At 43.4% G+C, this 20,775-nt stretch overlaps 1 protein-coding gene across 1 annotated transcript in view; it reads left to right on the plus strand.

Moving 5' to 3' along the window:
• Blimp-1 (PR domain zinc finger protein 1) overlaps nucleotides 1-20,020 on the plus strand; it is a 54,893-nt gene extending 34,873 nt beyond the window's left edge. Inside the window, exons 2-11 of the mRNA XM_080286658.1 lie at nucleotides 5,836-5,928; nucleotides 7,346-7,516; nucleotides 8,368-8,487; nucleotides 10,770-10,799; nucleotides 15,053-15,178; nucleotides 15,717-15,843; nucleotides 16,608-16,878; nucleotides 17,083-19,152; nucleotides 19,315-19,430; nucleotides 19,794-20,020. Of these exons, the coding sequence (XP_080142784.1) occupies nucleotides 5,836-5,928; nucleotides 7,346-7,516; nucleotides 8,368-8,487; nucleotides 10,770-10,799; nucleotides 15,053-15,178; nucleotides 15,717-15,843; nucleotides 16,608-16,878; nucleotides 17,083-19,152; nucleotides 19,315-19,430; nucleotides 19,794-20,020 (3,351 nt within the window). The remainder of the gene's footprint in view (nucleotides 1-5,835; nucleotides 5,929-7,345; nucleotides 7,517-8,367; nucleotides 8,488-10,769; nucleotides 10,800-15,052; nucleotides 15,179-15,716; nucleotides 15,844-16,607; nucleotides 16,879-17,082; nucleotides 19,153-19,314; nucleotides 19,431-19,793) is intronic.
• Nucleotides 20,021-20,775: the final 755 nt, after the last annotated feature.

The raw sequence follows: 20,775 nt of genomic DNA on the forward strand, positions 1-20,775 counted from the left end.
CTCCTCTCCCACCTCCCCTCCTCCCCTCTCCCATCATCACCCCTCTCCTCCACTCCTACTCTTATGTCCCCTCCCCCCCTCGCACCACTCCACAAATGCACCCTGTTACCTCTCTAATAGATCCTTGTACCTTCCCATCCACCACCACACTCACACCTACTACAATCATAATTTTCCACCACAAACACATTCTCTTGCCCCACACCCACCACATCACCACACACCATGTCCCTCAAACACCACACTCGTTACTTCCGTTCTACCATGGTCACAAATAACGCACCACCAAAACATTCCATACTAACACCACTCAGCCACACCCCCACCACTCCCCCCACCATCACGCCACTCCCCTCCCCAACCTCGCCCCGCCCCGCTTCACACACGTCACCCACCCCACCACCCTCACCCCACCGTACCCCACCACCCTCACCCCTACCATACCACACCACCGTCCTCCTCTCCCAGCCCCCACCACCTTCGTCTTCCACCCTTCTCTGACTCCCTCACCTCCCCGACTTTTCTCCCTCCCTTACTAACCCTCTCCCCACCATAACTACCGCTTCGTCCACACCCATTACCCCCCCTCACCTTGCACTCACTTCTCCCCTCAGCCCCCCCCCCCGCTCTTCTCTCTCCGCACATTACCCCTACCACCACCCTTATCCCTATCCTCACCCTCACCTCCCTATCCTATCCTCCCATCCCCAGCCTTACCGCCCACCTCTCCTCTGCCTCACCTCTCCTCCCCACCTCCATCCTCGCCCTCACTTTCCTTTCACTCACTCCCACTCTCGCTCCCTCTCCTTCCCCGCCTGCACCTTCACCCCTCACCTCTCTTTATCCCTCTTTCTCCCACTCTCACCCCCACCCTTCCACCTCCCAACCCTTGCTTACACATCCACGCACACAACTCTCAGTACACACTCAGATATTCACACACACGCGCCCACACACTTGAACATACATACACACGTATACATATTTGATGCAGTATGCAGGAAGGCATGCACATTAGCTCACATGGGCAGATATCCACGTACATACAAACACACACACAACATATACATACATACATACAGACAGACAGACATGCATACATAACATTTTATTCAGCATGCAGAAAGGCATGTACATTAGCACACTTTGAAAAATGCGTACTCACACACACACACACACACACACACACACACACACACACACACACACACACACACACACACACACACACACACACACACACACACACACACACACACACGACACGCGAGGTCAGACGAGGGCACTGACTTCTCTCTGTTGAGGGACAGGAAGGGGTGCTCTCTCTCTCTCTCTCTCTCTCTCTCTCTCTCTCTCTCTCTCTCTCTCTCTCTCTCTCTCTCTCTCTCTCTCTCTCTCTCTCTCTCTCTCTCTCTCTCTCTCTCTCTTTCCTTGTTCTGTTCTCTCCTTGTTCATTTTGTTTCGTTCTTTCATTTCCCCATCGTACCCAATACACGCAGATCATCGCACGTCATAATTCACTATCTCTTTAATTACTGTTTTTATTTATCACTCCCTGTAATTACTCATTTTCTGTTTTCCCTCTTCACTCCTTGCTCATTATTTTTTATCTTCCTCTTACCCTCTTCCGTGTTACTAAAGTGTTTCGTTATCATTTTGCAGTGTTTTCCTTACTTTCTTATCTTTCATATCTTTCATCTGTCTTTTTCGTCATTATCTTATCTTGCACACATCTTTTTTTTATCATTCAGACTTTCTTGTTTCCACTTCATTTTCCTTGTTGTATCCGTCTTTCATTCCTCTCTTATTTTACATCTACTTCCTTCCTTTCTTCCATCCACATTTTTCCTTTCTTCCATCCATCCTTTTCCAATCGTTCGCTTACCCTCTCTTTCTCTTCCCCAACTAATCTCATCTTCCATACTTTGTGCTATCTCTCTTTCTTCTCTCCTACACACCCCTTTCCCCTTTTTCCCTCCGCCCTTCCCTGTACTCCATGCGTCCTCATTATTTCCCCAGTTTATCAGCTATCTTCACGCCTGTTCTTCCATGCTATTCATCATCTCCTTTTCTTCTGTAACTATCATTCCATTCCGATTTTCCCCCGCGTATTCCCTGTATACTATCCTGTATAATTTTCCTTAACAAATCTCATCTTCTGTTCCTTCTTTCAGTCACTCATTCCTTCTCAGCAATTTTCTTTCCTTTGTGTCTCCATTCACCTCCATTACCATAGACCCAGCTAATCTTTCTTCCCTCCTTATCTCTCTGTCTTCCACGCCTTCAGCCAGTCTTCCATCCCCACCTAATCTTTTCTTCCACCCTTAGAACTCTGTCTTTCACGCCTTCACTCTTCCATCCCCGACTAGTATTTTCTTCCATCCCCAGCTAGTCTCTTCTTCCATTCTTTGTTTTGCATTCCACACCTAATTTTTCTTCCATTCTTTGTTCTGTCCTCCACACCATATCTTTTCTGCTATCCTTTGTTCTCTTTCTTCCACTCCTTCACGGCCTTCTGCTTGTATTGCTCGTCCCGGAGATATCGACCGGCGGCCCCCACCTAAGGCTCGGGGTACTGAACGCCTGATGGCACTTCTTACCTTTGACATTTCGTAATTGTAGGAGGGGGGGCGGCGGAGAGGGGGGCGCATGTAGAGAGGGAAAGAGAGGGGGGGGGTTGAGTGTAGGGGATGGGTGTAGGGAGTGCGTTGGATGGAAAAGAGGTGGAAGAGGAGACTGAAGGGGAGAGATGAGGGTATAAAGGGTAAAAGTGTATGTGTAGAGTAGTATGTGAACGGTGTAAGGGAGGAATCTGAGGGGAAAATAAGGGGAATGTGAGAGGAAGTAATGGGAGTGATAAAAGTTAAATATTTAGGAACAGAATTAAAGGGGAAAGATGTAAACAAATAATGTATGCGAAAATGGTGAGGGTAGAAGCAAAAAGAGGATGAGGAAGAATATAAGAAGAGGGGAAGTTTTAGCTACAGGGTGTGAGGGGAAAGGGATATTAGGGAAAGAATGAGGGGTTTGGATAATCTGAGGGGAAACGATGAGCGGTGAAGAGGGGAAAAGGCGTAGGTGATGGGATAAGACAGAAGGGGTAATGGAGTGGTGGTGACAAGGAGAGAGAGAGAGAGAGAGAGAGAGAGAGAGAGAGAGGTATGGATTGAATCAGTGTTTATGGACAAGCTAGGAAAGAGAGAACGAAAGAATATTGGATTGAGAAATAAAGAAAGAAGGAGAGAAAGAAAAGGAGAAAGCTGTAGGAGAGAGAGAAGACAAAGACAGATTTAAAAAGTAATTTGTGAGAGCCGAGAGAAAGAAGATTGGAATGCAAGAAGATAATTAGAAGAAGAAAGAAATAGAAAGTAGACATGCAAGGAGGGAAGGGAAATTGAGAGAGAGAGGAGGAAGAAAGTTAAAGTAAGAGAAGAATTGGGAGAAGCGTGAGTTTGCAAAAGAGAAGCTAGGGACAGGGGAAGGGAGGGAGAAAGAGAGAGGGGGGAATGGAGGGAGAGAAAGAGAGGGGAAGGGAGGGAGAGAGGGAGAGGGGAAGGGAGGGAGAGAGGCAGAGGGAAAAGGAGGGAGCGAGAGAGATGGGGGAAGGGGAGGGGGACAGGTGTGGTGGCAGTGAACTTGGCACAAAGAGCAACACACACGCACGCACACACGCACACGTACACACGCACACACACACCTGCCGCGTTGTGTATGTGGGTCAGAGACTACAGGTGCGGGGTAGGTAGGTAGGTAGGGATGTAGGTAGGGGGGGGAGGAGGGTGAATAGTTTGGAGGTTGGTTGGAAGGTAAGAAAGTTGGTAGACACATAGGAGGGTGGGTGGTAGATAGGTACAGTTGATAGTTGTTAGGTAGGTAGGTAGGTAGGTAGGTGGGCGAGTGGGTTGGTAGGCAGCAAAGTGAATTAGTAAGTAAGTAGGTAAGTGAGCGTCCAAATAACTGTAGGTAGGTAGATGTTATTTAGGTTAGTAGATAATTAGATAGGCCGCTGTATAAGTGGCAGAGAACATCTACAACACCTACCTACATATTACGGTACGTAGGTATATTAGTAAATAGGAGGGCCAATAGTAAAATTATCTGGATATAAGAAAATGGGTAAATAAGTCATTAAGTCGGAGAGAAGGGAAGGAAAGCAGGAGAGAATGAGGGACAGGTGTGGCAGGTATTAAAGAGCGTGAATTAGGTGAGCCAGAGAAAGTAGGAAGACAGAGGTCGGGGTGTGAGAGAGAGAACGGTAACGAATGTGGGTAACAGGAGAGAGAGAGAGAGAGAGAGAGAGAGAGAGAGAGACAGACAGACAGACAGACAGACAGACAGAGACAGAGAGAGAAAGAAAGAAAGAGAGAGAGAGAGGGGAGGGCTGAAAGAATGAAGAGAGAATGAGAGTATATTGGTCTAACATTGTGAATGGATGGAACGTATTACCGATTTTCTTTAGTGTCCGCTCTGACGCGATATTTTTTTCTCTGACGAGTAGTGTAACAAAGAAAACGTTAACATTAAATCGGACACTAATCTCAACACATCTGCACCCATGAGTTTTCGGTCGAATGTAAAGATGATATTTCCATAAATTGTGAAGTGATGGAGGAGGGGGGAAAGGGGAGAAAGGTGGACAAGTAGATAAAGGGTCAGGTGTAAAATTACTATATTTATCAGGTTTTACGACAAGCAAACGCAGCTGTGTCATTTGAGTTTATGCTCGGTGACCCGTACATTCAACTGACTTACATATTGATTTGTGTACTGATTTATATGTAGATCAGGCAAAAGTTTAAGTTAAATCACATGGCATCGCAAAATATCAAAGGCTGGAACACGATTTATGCCGGTTAAAGTCTGACAGTGTTTCATTGTCTAGTAAGGTGAGGTGTTCTGGCAAGCAGTAAGGTGGGAATGGTAGACCGAACAGCTGTGGTAAGAACCTCCCCCCCTCCCGCGTCTCAAATGCGCAGTGGCCACGATATCACATGCACATACACTCGTACACACACATTTTGTTAACACCTGTGTATCTGTGAGCGACCTGACACGCACCCTTCCGGTCACTCACCCCTACTGTTTGCGCAAGACGGAAAGGCATGACATGAATGCAGTGGGGGGCGTTAGGTGGTAGTGTATGAATTATTTTGCCGATTGCTTGCGCGGAAGTTGCTGAATCCGTTTTATTTTATTTTATATTGCATTTATTATTTTGATCTTGTGCGATATGCTATGATACCAAGAACACTGTGTACACAGAGGCTTACTGAATTGGTTTTTAGTGTTTTCTCGGTATTTTATAGTAGTATACTAAGGAGCATTTTTAATAAAGGTGTAGAAGATTATGCTTTTTACTTCCACTGAGGTTTATTGTTCCAGTCTGTTCATTATGATGATGATTGAGTACCAAACAATATTTTAGATTATAAGAACTGTTTTTAGGTTCAGCGCATTTAGTGCTTCTAGACTATAGAGTTCATGTTATTCTTATCTTTGTGTGTTTTAATAATAAGGTACTGAATGAACTGTACAGTACGTTAGCGGTAAATATAGTCATGTATGAAGCATGAAATATGACTGGAGAAAAAGCTAGTAAAAAAAAAAAAATATTAATTGAACTGTGATAATTTTTTTTCTTCCTCAGCAGGAAAAAATAAAGTAACAAATGAATGGTGACGCAGTTATCTTCTTTTCTACTTTATTCTTGACATTAAACAATATATATATATATATATATATATATATATATATATATATATATATATATATATATATATATATATCGTGGGTGTAGATAAAGTGAGGCACTGAATCTTTTCTCTCTACTTGCAGGACCCCCCAAGTGTGAGGGCAGGAGGAGACCCCACCATACCCCCAACCCCCATCAACCCCCCCATCACCCCCTCCAACGGCGTCCCCGGGAATGTGGGCGTCACTGCAGTGAAGACACCGTACAGATGGTAAGAAGGGAGACTGACAAGGATAGCACCGAAAATACACACACACACACACACACACACACACACACACACACACACACACACACACACACACACACACACACACACACACACACACACACACCGCTCGCTGGCTCAGTGGTAGCTTTTTCGCTTACCATCTGGTAGACGGGAGTTCGCGCCTCGCTCAGGTTGCGAAAAGTTTCACTGACGAAGTGGGTGGTTACTGTCCCCCTTGAGCAAGGGGATGGGGGTGTGCGTGTGTGAAGGTCACAGCCTTGCCCTTAGAGAGGACTATATGAGCTCAGCTCCCTTCCGGGAGGGTAAAAGCTGACGATCACGACCATCAAGTGATCCTGACCGACCCGGTGAGTTACGCACACACACACACATTTTTAAACCCGTCAGCACGAGGACGGGACTTCTAAAAATTGTTCTTGCTACTACGAAACTACTTTAATCAGCTTTGGGAGACTTCTGACTGGAGGTATTACATACTGACTTCATTAATCCCTTCAATGCTACATATTACAACGTCTTCAGCTCAGTAAAATCGTCTGGTAGTAGTAATAATAAAAGAAAATGTCCTTGTAATGACGTGGTTACAGTGTTCTCTAGGTCATAAGACTAGTTTGTTTACATTCATTCCTGGTTTGAAATATATATGAACATTTGATATCTTACTGTACCATTTTGTTGGCTGTTTAGTCCCTCACACAGTGCTGCTTAGATGTTTCTTTTTTCCTTCCGTTCTCACTATGGCCTCTTGTCATTGCAGACTGTGACCTTCCTAATCCTAAACTCTCCTTGTTTCTCTTATTGTAATTTATTTATCTTACTCAAACTTATCTCTACCTTTTTATAACTCTCTCTCTCTCTCTCTCTCTCTCTCTCTCTCTGTATATATATATATATATATATATATATATATATATATATATATATATATATATATATATATATATATATATATATATATATATATATACATACACAGTATATGCATGTATGTATGTATATAATACTGTCCGCAAGGAAAAGGAAAGAATAAAGTTTTCCGAACACTTTCTTGTACTGTAATCGCATTTCCTCATATGATGTGATTACGAGTGCGCTTGGGACATTTTTGTTTTTCCTTTTCATTATGGATATAAGCATATCTATGAATCACGCATAAGCAAGTGATATAGGCTATAATATACAGTATATACCGTGGTATACTCATTCACATCAAATTTTTCCTGTTCTTCCTATTCATCATCCACTCCTCACTTACGCATGCCCACTCCACAGACCTTATTCCTCATCTCTCCCTAACCCCCAGTCTTTCTCAGTAACCCACGTCTTTCACGCTAACCCCCCCTCTCCCTCACTACCCCCAGCCAAGCAAGATGGGCGAGGAGTGGGACTTGGAGAGCATCAAGGAGGAGGAGTGGGAGGAGAGGGCCGTCTACCTAGTTCCGGACACCCCCACCGAGGAGAACTGTCCCAATCATGCCACACTCTCACTCCCTCGCAACCTCGTCCTCAAGGCCTCTGCTACCATATCGGATGTGAGTATGGGGTTTTGTGTGTGTGTGTGTGTGTGTGTGTGTGTGTGTGTGTGTGTGTGTGAGAGAGAGAGAGAGAGAGAGAGAGAGAGAGAGACTGTTCAGGTGAGGGTGAGAGTGACGATGTAATGAATGCTTGAGTGTAAATAACTGTACATGACTGGAATCAGCGTGGATGAGAGTGAGAACTGTGATTAGTAACTGTGAGTGTGTGGGAGTGCGAGTGGATTGCGTTGGTTAGTTTATTTTCTGTTGTGGGAGAGTGTGAACTGTGGTGAGTGCGTGAGGATTGTCTGAGACCGCGAGAAATGCGTGTGAGTTGTGTTAAGGACATTTGTAACTTAAGAAAACGTGTGTGTGGGTTGTCTGGGTGTATTTTGTAAATGGAAAATGATGAATGTGTCTATATTGCTCTGACTTATTCTGTAACTTATCGTAACCTGGGCAAACCACAGCTACCTTAATGCCTGTCATGACAGATCTCTTAAAGGGGAGGATCTCTCTTCGATTTTTAATGCCGACTACTTTTTTTTTTTTTTTTTTTTTTTTTTTTTTTTTGAGAGGAAAGCTTGTGCACAGTAATGAACCAGCCTAACGTAATGTAACCAGCCGAACCAAACCAAACCAAACCAGACCATATTAACCTTCCTTAGCCTACGCTAACCACTCTAGATAGACCTTAGCCTGATCTAAATTAACCCAACCAGCCCAGCCCAACCTAACCTCGCCATACTTCACCAAACCCAAATCAGTCCAGTGAAAGCCAATCCAACCTAAGCTCACCAACCTAATTTTACCCAACCCCAGACCCAACCAACACACCCCCCTAACCATGACCAACCTTTCTTCGTCAGGTTATGGGCATCTGGAGCACGGACTACATCCCCCGGGGCACTCGTTTCGGGCCGCTCCAGGGCAGGTGTTATGCCAAGGACCAGGTGCCCAAGACCGCCAACAGGAAGTACTTTTGGCGGGTAAGTACCAACAGAATTTATTTTTATACTACTACTACTACTACTACTACTACTATTATATTCTTTGGTATTGAATTACATTTATTTAGGCTACCTTTTGACAATTTTTTCCCTAGCTGTCACCTTAATTTTTTTTCTGCTAGCTACATATTCTTCTTAATAACAATTTTTATTTCTTGCTACATCCAGAGAATCTTATTTCTGCCTGACGATTTTATTCTATGCTACTGCTTAAGCCGGATTTTTACCCCCTCCTGCTGGTTGGTTGGTTGGTTGACTGATTGATTGATAGATAGATAGATAGAACACACACACACACACACACACACACACACACACACACTTATTACCCTAGATATTAATGTTATGTTGCTGGGAATAAGTGTTATAATGAGGATACAAACTGGGGACTGACTCACCCATGAAGTTTTATGGTGAAATTTTCGTTTGTTTATTGGAGATTTCGTGAAACCTCATCCTCAGCGATTTATTTTGCGTGAATTTTTATTTTTTTTATTATTATTATTATTTTTTTTTTTTTTTTGGGGGGAAAGGGTTAGATTTCGAAACATTTCTTCAGCGATTTATTTTGCACGTTACACCTCACTGTAGGCTACTTACTGGTCCAAACTGTGCCAAAATTAAAATGATACTAAGCCTGACGGAGTCCAGGTTGGGCCGTAACTGTTCCACATTCTTAAGGAGCATTTCCATAGGTGGGTATAATTCTTCCCTTTGAAGAATCCACACTACAGTAAAATTAAGACACATAAACATATGAAAACAGCGCCAGCAAATTTTAAGATTTACTACGCAAAATAAGTCGGAACGGAGAAGGTGCTACGAAATCTCTTATACCAAAAGAATATGCATGGAGGTGATGGTAGTAGTGAGAGTATTGGGAGACTAAATCGTGGCCTATATGAGAAAGGTAGATAGTTGGTATTAGATAGTAATCAAACTTAAATGCTCCAGAGGTTAATGATATTGCCCACAAAGCCTTTTTTTTTTTTTTTTTTTTTTTTTTTTTGCCCCTTAAACTTTGGCTGCCCTGAAACCTTTCCGGGTGACGATCATTATAGGTCCTTGTGCCTTGCCAAAAATTAGAATAAACAGACTTCAGGACTTGTTTTAATTTACTTAAACTAAACTGCCTGTATTTTCAACCTAATACTTTAAGATTTCAAATTATCGTGTATGAAACATGAAAGAAATACAACTATACCTGAAGTTCAAGAGTTACCATACAGAAAGTATTTCTTTCACATAAACTTGGCCTTGTTTTTCGTTCGTATCATAGCATTTCTTCGTGACTAGCACCGTATTTAAGTGTAAATCTCTTGTTACAACTGAGCATTCAAAAATGGAACAATGGCAACTTTAGGGCAAGTTTAAGTGAAAAGAGTGTAGTGTGACTAATGTACCCTGTGTGGATGGGACAACCTCTGTCACTGTGGCGTGTCCGTCACCCATGAACATCCAGTGGTAATTTTTGGAACGAATCAGCAATACAAATGAAGAATTATAGTTCTTTCACATGGCCTTGGCAGAAAATTTCGCTCTTTTGCAGCTTATTTCTCATTGTTCGATGACAGAAGGACAACAATACTACAACTCTGCATCTTTTCCATAGCACACACTGTCTGATGCTATGTGTTTGTCAATGTGTTGTTCCAGCGCAGCATTCAAGATGGGGAAATGACAGTTTTAGGCCATGTAAAGGTAAATGGCTATAACTGGGTGACAGACGCACCACAGTGGTTCATTCCTTTTATCACAGGGACTGCTAGTTTTGGTTCATAGGGAGAAGGGTACGATGGTGTGAGAGTGACTAATTTCTCACTTATATACCTACAGACAAATTTCCTTACCGGTGATGGGCTGTCAGATAAATTAACTCTTGCACGCCCCTTCCAACCATCTTCCATGATAATTGGCTGTCTCCGTGAAAATAAACAAACAGACAAAAATCTCTCCATGTGTCCTAGTTAGCGACTGGTTGGCAAAATGTAAACAAAAGCCTCCAACTTTTTACTCTCTGGTGATGGGCTATCAAATTATAAACAAAACACCCCCTTTCTTACCTGATGATTAGCTGTCATATTGTACACGAAACACGCGTTTTGTTTCATCTCTGATGATTGGCTGTCAAAATATAGGCAAAACTAATTGGCTGTCAGAAGTAAACAAAACAAGCCCGTCCACCTAAATGGCTGTCAGAATGTAAAAAACCCACACCCTCTCTTTCCTCCCTGGTGATTGGTTCTCTTATTCTTCTGTAGGTGGACCTCGACCCTGGGAAGCCATCTGAGGTAAAGGGAAATTTATCAGTATACTTGCATGTCTTCCATCGATCCTCTCCTCCTCCTCCCTTCCTTCAGCTTTGTAATATTAATATCCCCTAACCCCCGTATTTTCTTTCAGCGCCATTGCTACTCATCCCAGCTTTTTATTTATATATGTTCTGACATCTCTTTTCAGCTCCATGTGACCCTTTTAAGCTTTAATTCATTCTCTGTAATCTCCCCCCTCCTTTTTTTTTTTTTTAACTCATTCTCCTAACAGCAAAGGCAGCGATAACCTTAACAGCTTCATGTGTACCTCTTATGCTTTCATTATGTTGTCGTATACTCAAATTCCTCGTTTACCCTCAGTATTTTATGTATTACACTTTACTTCTCATACTGTAACTACTAACTGCAATACTTTATCTTATACCCGTAGCTTACTTTCAATATGGTGATGGAGAGGGACGCCTTTATGCGGTGGCACTTATGTACCTGAGCAACTCCTCTGCCCGAATAATATGTAAACGTTTCTCATCATCACCCTTCCTGTCCCCCAAAAGGACGGTTGTGGACTGCAGGATGAGGGCAGCTTCAGTCCTCAGTCCATTGGGTTCAGAGGATCCTGGGGTTGCAACTATTGCTAGTACTACTTTCACTACTTTTTTAATTTTATTTTTCTTTATTTCTCATACTGTCGCAACTAACTGGATAAACTGCGATAATTCTTCAATTTTGTTGCTCATTACTTTTTATAGTCTTATCTCTAACAGCCTAAACCAATAATCATCTCCAAATCATCATCCCTCACCCCTCCTGACCAACCTGGGTACCTTATATTTAGCATATTCCCCCTTAGCCTGTCAATATCCCAATTACTAACCAACTTATAAGCTTTTACTAAACCCTGCCAGCCACCCAACCCTCCACTTACGACTGCTACCCCACCGACTGAAAGGGAAATGTTAGACTGTAGGAGGGGGCAACCTCAGCCTGCAGTCTAACCGAGTTACAGCTACTACTACTACCACCCTACCAACTACTGATCCGTCCCTTGCCATTACCATCCAGATGCACTGGCACGAGCAAAGGTTGTACACTTCCCAGCCGGTTGCAGCGAACCAGAGGGCTAGATGACAAAATTGCATATGGGATCGAAAAGAATGAAAATTCTAAAAATATGTAACATACAAAAAAGAAAACAAAATGGTATGAAAACAAAGAATACTCTGACGATCAGGGAGCAGTGAGACGTAAAGATAATGCTGGTGACTGATTCCGAATATTTAACACGACAGTACAATAACATCCCTCTACATTTCTGCTAGAATAAAGAAAAAAAAAATAGGCGGGTTGGAAGGGTAGGAATCTCGTTTAAGTACCGTAGTTCTGGTACCCTGACTTGCAAAGGGAATATTGAGCGTGATTGTAATTCTGTTCAAAATGTTTGCGGCGGGTGTGAAAGCAGAGGGTAGGTTTGTTGGTTGGGGTAACAGAGGCAAGTTCACTGACCGACAGACCAGGCAGTTGCACGGAATAATTATCTACCTTCCCCCCCACCACCACCCCTCCTCCTCTTCCCCCAACTCTCTCTCTCTCTCTCTCTCTCTCTCTCTCTCTCTCTCTCTCTCTCTCTCTCTCTCTCTCTCTTTCAAAAAAAAAAAATCCTTTTCCTACTTGTCCTTTTATCTCATTCCTTCTCTTTCCCCTCTCTCCATTTCTTATTTGTCATTTCCCCTCTCTTCCTTTTTCCCCTACTTGTTTTCCTCCTTTCTCTCTCTCCTTCATTCCTCCCTCATAAATGCCTAAGCAGCATTTCCGTCGCAGGAGCTTCCCAAACTAACAATGGGCTCGTCTGAATGAATACCTAGCCTAAGCACGCCCGCCTTTCCTTCCACCATTCTTTTCATCACCCTCGCCACGTAAATATGGGGGAGGCGGTGGCTCAATCGGTTGAGAGGTGGCTTGTAGTTCTAACGGACCCGGGTTCAAATCCCGCTGGAGCAGGGAACAGTTTAAGGATTTGAATTTCATAAAAATCAGACCTTACTGATTTAAAAGAATACCCGCCGACATGTGAAAATACCCTCGCTAATACCAATACACCAGTCCTGTATGAAACAGCCCTAGCATGTATTCAGTATGGACGGTGGGTGTTAGCGCCGAATTGGTGACATGTAGAGGTGTGCGGTACGTAGGAGGGGTACTGGGTCTTGAAAGCAGGCTGTGAAGCCTATGCCCAGAGTCGGACACACGGGGGGGAAAAAAAAAAAAAATCCTATTAACCCCTAGTCCCTGCGACGTCTCTCATTTTATTCTTGCTATTTCCAGACGATTTAAGTCAGCTTATGAGAGTTTTATCGAATTTCAGGGATTAGCATTCGTTAACCTCTCCACTACTAGAGATTCATCCTGAGCGGAATGGCATAGCCTGGTGCTAGTATGATTGACCCCATAAACCCAAGAGTGCTATTTTTTTAATTCTTGCAACTACAAGACGTTTACTCAGTTTTAAAAAATTACCCTACAGTGCAGGTTTTAAGGAAGGCTACATCTAAACCCTTCAGTAATAAATATAAAAAAAAAATGAATCAAATCGCCAGCAAGGGGCAAGAATAAAATGGAGAGAGAGAGAGAGAGAGAGAGAGAGAGAGAGAGACGTTCTTACGTTGAAGGACCTAACAAGCAGCGTGTGTGTGTGTGTGTGTGTGTGAAGACAGGGCTGTACTAGAAACTCATGTAGCAGTATCTTATGTTTTGCGGGGACGGCACATTCTGTTACTATGGACGTGGGTGTGGCAGTAGGAGTAAGAAGTTATAAAATGATGCAGGGTAGATACCGATAACACTGACTGAGCCGTCCTCGCAACACGCCAGAAATCGCCCAGCGGTGTGGGATTAGAGTTATATAATGGCCACCTTGTACAGTATAGGCTAGCCTACATATTGCCCAAGCACGCCCGACTGTCTCGTCTTTCCATGACCTTGCTAATTAAACTCGCTCATAATCCCCCTGCATTGAGCTTGCATTTTGATAAGAGTTATGATAAGGATTATATGTAAGTCTCCCCCCCCCCGTCCGCTTTCCTTCGTAGTTTTCCACTTTCCATTATGACCGATTTTTTTCTTAACGTCCCTCAGTTTTCTCTGCCATCGTGGCTATACTCTCTCTCTCTCTCTCTCTCTCTCTCTCTCTCTCTCTCTCCTGTTCCCCGGTTTCACTTTCATAAATTTCATTTCAGTTCCACTCATGTACTTTTCAAATTTCTTTGTCCCTTCGGACTCATTCCACTGTCTCACGATATTCACTCCTTGACCATCATGGTTCGAGCTTCGTCAATATCTCAAGGTTTCTCGTCCTCCCCTTCCTTGGTTTTCATTATTTTAACCCTTTCACTACAAAACCTTGATGTAGAGTGGTCTGTAAATAGCGCTGTACTAGAAACTCACTTAGGAGTATCATATGTGCTGTGGGATGGCTCAGTCTGCTGGTGTGGGCGTGGGCAGGGCAGTGGAAGTAGGAAATGAGTAAATCATGAAACACTGATATCGCTGACTAAGCCGTCCCAACACTCAAGAAATAACCTGGTGGAGTGGAAGAGGAGTGTTATATACGGACCACCATGTATTTTTTCTACTAATGGAAGAACTGATTCAAGAGAGGCGTACTAAAGTGGTTTGAAGCAGTCTAAAGTCACCCTCGCAGCACCAGGATGCCTTTTTGTTCTTGCTGCAACCAGACAGTTTTTGTCAAGCTTATATGATAGAGTTCTGGTAGTGACGATGGTAGAAATTTCATTCCCTTTTCCTTCTTACTCCTCCTCCCTTTCCTCACTATGTCAGAATTCTTCCTCATGCTTCGTCTCCAAGCTTCATTTTATTTATTTATTTCATTCTACACCACTACAGCACCACAAAGACTCCTTCATTCCCCCCCCCCTCACCCCTCCAAGCCTCACTGAACACATTCCTTCCTCTTATCCTTTTCCCGAAACACAGCAGAATGCCAGCTCCCAATCCTAACCTGACCATTCCCCCCCCCCTTTTTTTTTTCTATCCCTTTTCTCCACAAATACAACATTGCTTCATCCATTCAAAACTCGGTGATTGCATTATCCTCAGTCAAACCCCATTAACTATATTTCCTCATTCAAACCCCATTAACCATATTTTCCTCATTCACACCCCATGAAGTGTATTTTCCACTTTCAAACCCCATTAGCTCTATTTTCCTCATTCGAACCTCATTAACTGTATTTCCCTTTTCTTTCTCACCACAGGTATACCGTGGGGATGAGCTGTACTACTATATCGATGGGTATGACACCAGCAAAGCCAACTGGATGCGCTATGTCAATCCGGCCTACAGCTCAGAGTCACAGAACCTGATTGCCTGCCAGTACAAGGTGAGAAAGAAAATCTTATGAAAAGCCAGTTAATTTTATCTACAAGGGTAAATGCAAAGAAAGATCATTGTTTTAACCGACTGCCTGCTAGTTACTAAAAGAAAACCTATGGTGAAAGCCAACAAAAATCAAACACAGAATTAAATTTGAAGAAATGTAATAATTTTTGTTGAGACTGCAGATACTCAGTAAAGTGGAGTACTGATTGATTGCTGGTGCAACATGAGAGAGGAAATCTAGCATCAAAATCTAATTTCTCCAATGTGACAAAAGATCATTATTTTGTCTGAACTTTTTGAGAGCTTCCCAGTAGCGTATAAAATAAGACTGCTGATTAACTGCCACAAGGGAAGTATTTCAGGAACAGTGAAATCCAGGGTGAAGAGGAAACCAGCAATAATCACGATGTCATATGTGAAGAAAGACCATTATTTTTGTTGCTGACTTCTTTAGAGATTACCAGTATAAAATAAAACTGGAAAACACAACAAAATTAAATAAGATTGTGTGATTAACCTAAGTTCCCTCCCCTTAACAGACCAACATCTACTTCTACACAATCAAACCCATCCTGCCAGAGCAAGAGCTGCTTGTGTGGTACTGTAGGGAGTTTGCCACCAGACTCAACTACCCACTTACTGGAGAGCAGATGCTGCTGAAGATTCGTGAGTTTCATCCCTCTTTCTGTTACAGATTAGAGATTACTGCAAACATTTACTTCAAGCTAATCTGCATCTGATATGAGATTCAGGCTGTTAAGATTTCTGTTATAAGAGACCTGTGTATCTGTCAATCTATAGCCAGACACTGTAATCCTGTAAGGGGTTACCATTTGTCTTTGAGGTAATTGTTTTACGGAGAGGGGCACCAACCCTCCACCAACCCACTTGTTGACACATAGGGAACACGTATGGGTTGGTTATATGGTTACCACCCAGCATTGTAAAGGGTTTCCTGGCTTACAGGAAACCATTAGGCTTGTCACTCAATGTAAAGCCACCTGAAAAGGAATGAGTAATAAAACGTGACAAGAAAGATGGGAGAAATAGGAAGAGAGGAGGACAGAAACAAAAAAAGAATGATAAAGGTGAAAGAAGTAGGCAGCATCACATCTGGTGAGTGGATGATGGTTGCCACCATGGATCTTTTATAAAATACTGATTTCGAGCTAATCTTCATCTTACATCAACCTTAGAAAGGGATTGTCACTGGCAGGAAAGACCATAATACGGTACTTTCGTGGCAATTTATTTTGCATATTATATATTTCTGTAGTACGTTATTAGTGCAGTATCTTTAATATCAACACAGTTTTCATCATTAAAATATATTAGGATAATTATGTGAACTAGACATAGTAGATCACAGGAAGAGGTCCTATTTCTTCTAAACATGGAGTTATATGGCTCTTGAACACTTCCCTTCCCAGGCCAGCAAGTAAGTGAGGTTGAAATAAAAGAGGAACCAGAAACTCCAGCTCCCAAGAGTGTGACATTATCCCCAAATGGATCATCTGCAGCAGAGTCTCCTCTTGGTACTTCCCCAAACCAGTTTGAGGCCCGCAATGGACAGTTGACCCCAACAGAAGGATCTGTTAGATCAGATGAAGGATATGATAGCAATGGCTATCATCATGACTATAACCTTCCTGAGGACTCCTCAGATTCTGAAGGTGACAACAACTATGTTCTGGATTTCAGGTAAGAAAAGTGTGTGTGTGTGTGTGTGTGTGTGTGTGTGTGTGTGTGTGTGTGTGTGTGTGTGTGTGTGTGTGTGTGTGTGTGCATGCAGAGAGAGAGAGAGTGAGAGTGAGTGAGTGCTTTGGTCATTTTAATGCTGCTGCTAATAATAGGACATTTACTCTATTTGCAAACCAGCACTGACATTTTTGTGTTCTGTTGTAGCAAAAAGAAGAGGAAGGAGTCCCCAGCTGAGGATGAAGAAGCAGAACTGCGTAATGAATACCGCAAGGTGAAAATTAAGATGTCAAGGGCATATCACTATCGATCCAAATCCACTGGATCAGATTCTTCTGAGAAAGAGAAGTCTGTGTCACCACCTTTGGAGCATCAGCAATCTGCAGCTGAGCCTCAAGCAGCACCACAACCACCACCACCACCACCACCACCACCACCACCACCTCAGGCAGCACCACAGCCACCCCAAGCAGTGCCTCAGGCAGCATCACCACCGCAGTCTCTAACACAGGGAGCACCCAAGGTTACCCCTACATCTGCTCACCCAACGAAACGTGATGCTGATGATTCAACATCCATCCCTCGTCGTTCTCCATCATATCCACCACCACCACAGTACACACCTTCACCACCTTTCAATGAGCAGACACATCGAGTAGACTCAGTAATGGAAAAGGAACAGCGACCTGAGAGTACACAAGAGAACAATAGCCCACTGGTGCGTCGATATCCACTTCCAGACCCTCCTCCACGACGGTCTCCAGGTGTGCAACGCACAGCTGAATTGCGCCAAGACGCCCGTCCCACTCAGGTTTTCCCAGATTCCCGGATGCCCATGTTACCAGACACCGCATTGCCTGGTATCACCATTACCAAGCAAGTAATTAATCCAGATACCCGACAGCCCCACCTACCAGAGTCTCGTGTTGGCCTTCCATCTGTTGCCCGCCTGCAAATGCCACATGAGCCTCGTCTAGGACCAAACCGTCTCCCTCTACCACCTATGGCACGACTGCCTGGCTTGGGTTCCAGTGTGACCACAGTGCCACGCTTACCTGTCATGCCGCCTCAGGACCCCCGAGTTACAGTGGGGCCAGACCCTCGGCTACCAGTTCCTCCTGACACACGACACTCAGTGCAACCTGATACAAGACATCCAGGTCCCCAGGAAGTCCGACATACCCATCCAACAGATCCAAGGTTGGGAGCGCCTCCTGATACACAGTTACCATCCCCACGGCCCTCAGGCTCCATTTTGGAAAATATTTTGTTGCGGCGGTTGGGTGGCAAGGATGAGGTTGATACCACAAATATTGCAACCACAGGTGCAACCACTGTTCCTCCACGTGACCTGAAAGAACCTGTTCACATTGCTTTGCCTAGTGATGCACACTACAAGCCAGACAGTGCAACCAGTAGTTCAGGGCCTGTCCAAGATTACCACTATAAACGGAGTTACTGCAGTTCTGACTCCAGCCAACAAATATCACCAGATTCATCCTCAGCCCATCAGAAGCCAGGATCAGCTTGTTACACATCTCCGCATCCACCTCCTCAAGTTTCTTACTCTACACAGCCACCTCCTTCCAACACCTACCGCACACCAGTATCACAAATGTTTTCTACCCAGCACTTTAATATGTATTCCTATGGTAGCTATAATGGCAGCAGTGGTGCTTTCCCTGCCAACAACCAGGCCTCCATGCCCATGGACCATCGCCTCACCATCTCCATCCCTACCACTGCAACAGGGCATTCTCCTCCATCCAGCAACTCATCTCACTCATCTCAAGGGTCCCCATCCTCACAGGGTTCCACCTCCCCTACGAACGGAAATCGTGGCTACCGCTCACTGCCATACCCCCTGCAGAAAAAGGATGGCAAGATGCATTATGAGTGTAATGTTTGCTTCAAAACCTTTGGACAATTGTCCAATCTCAAGGTGCACCTCAGGACCCATTCTGGTGAGCGACCATTCAAATGTAATGTGTGCATCAAGAGCTTCACTCAGTTGGCACATCTCCAGAAGCATCATTTGGTGCACACTGGTGAAAAGCCACATCAGTGTGATATCTGCAAGAAGAGATTTAGTTCCACCTCCAACCTTAAGACACACATGAGATTACATTCAGGCCAGAAGCCATATGCATGTGATCTCTGCCCTGCAAAGTTTACACAGTTTGTACATCTTAAGCTGCATAAGCGACTTCACACCAATGAGCGGCCATATACCTGCAACACATGCAATAAGAAGTACATTAGTGCATCAGGGCTAAGGTGAGAAAACCTTTTAGCTGTATAAATACATCATAATAGTATCAGATGACCAGATAGTTATTGAGTTCTTGTGCAAATATGTTTAAAAACAAAAATGGTAATCATAACTACCAGTCTTGAATGGAAGATTGTAAGAAAGGAGCTAACACTAATATTCCACAGGACTCACTGGAAAACAACCAGCTGTAAGCCGTCCAGCCCAGAGGAGGAACTAGCTGTGGAACGCTCTCCACCAGGACCTTCTGGCAGCTATGATTACTGCCCCTCTATTGCCTCAGGTAAGTTATCTAATAACATATCTGACTAATTGTTCATCCTTGTGCTCAGTAAAATATGAACCCCACCCTTCACATATATCTCATTTGATTCCCTTCTGTTACATATTATTAGCCTAATATTAAGATGGCAGTAATTGATGGACCCAGTAATAATGCCTTAGATAGAAAATTTTAATATTTCTGTGTACTGTATGTTGTTTATCATAGGTGAGAGTATTTCACTTCAAACTGTTTTGTTCCCTGTGCCTGTATCAGTGAAAAATAGTTAAGACAATGTTGATGATGATGAAGATAAGGAAGAAAAGGAGGAAGAAGGAGAAGAAGATTACTTTGCATTGTACCTAAACTGTTATGATACAACAGGGGGCAGCCTGGAGACAGCAGACACAAACAGCATGGATGGTCTTCCTCACTCCCCCCACCACCACGACCTCCATGACGCTGGTGACTACGAGCCCATCATCCCAGAGGAGCTCATCAAACAGTCACAGGAGGAGTTCAAATCCTTCACACCTGAAATCAAATGCGAAACTGACACCAGACCAACAGTAATTGAATCCTCGGCCCACCACGCAATCGAGTGTACGTAGGGCAAGGTTAGGGAGAGCAGACAATATGGACATGTACGTGAGAAACACAGTGAGAATAATTGTTAAGAGAATGGCTAGTATACAAAGTGCAAAATGAGAGGAACATTGTGTGGGATATAAAGAGATAAAGAGCTAGTTTATCACAAACACAGTGAATGACTATTTCCTGTATTCTTGTGATGTGAAAAGCTAGTGAAATGAAGTATGGGAGTTCCTCCCACTGATCTTGAACACTCAGGTGCAGATTAGATGTACAGTATATACTATGAACTCTGTATGTTATGATAATGATATGGGGAGTGAACAGTGATGATCTTCGGATTCGATACTGTAGAGTGAGAGACAAGAAGACAGACAGTGTGCTCCTTATACATATCTTAAGCCATAAATGAAACTTTACAACTCCTTCTCCTCTGCTCTTTATGGCCACTGTGAAACACATGGCATGTGAGCAGACTGCTTCTTTGCATCTACACACATTCTTGCTCCTCTGACATCTCTGTGACAAAAGCGTTTATTACATGGAATCAAAAACATATCTTCAAATCCGATATCGGCATTATTTGATTTTCTTTATTAGTTTATCAGCTTGTTTTTCTGTTTTCCAGTGGCATTTGCAGCAGTAAAGACTTTTTTTTTTTTTTTTAGTATGTCTTAGCACAGTCCAGCTGGAGTCATGACTTTTACATATCATATCACCTATCATTCAAGAAACTGTTCAGTTTCATGAGGAAAGTTAGAATACAGTGCCTTAG

This window comes from Coenobita brevimanus, chromosome 14 (assembly GCF_032717465.1).
Source record: "Coenobita brevimanus isolate Jiangsu-jjx chromosome 14, ASM3271746v2, whole genome shotgun sequence".
Classification (NCBI taxonomy): Eukaryota; Metazoa; Arthropoda; class Malacostraca; order Decapoda; family Coenobitidae; genus Coenobita; species Coenobita brevimanus.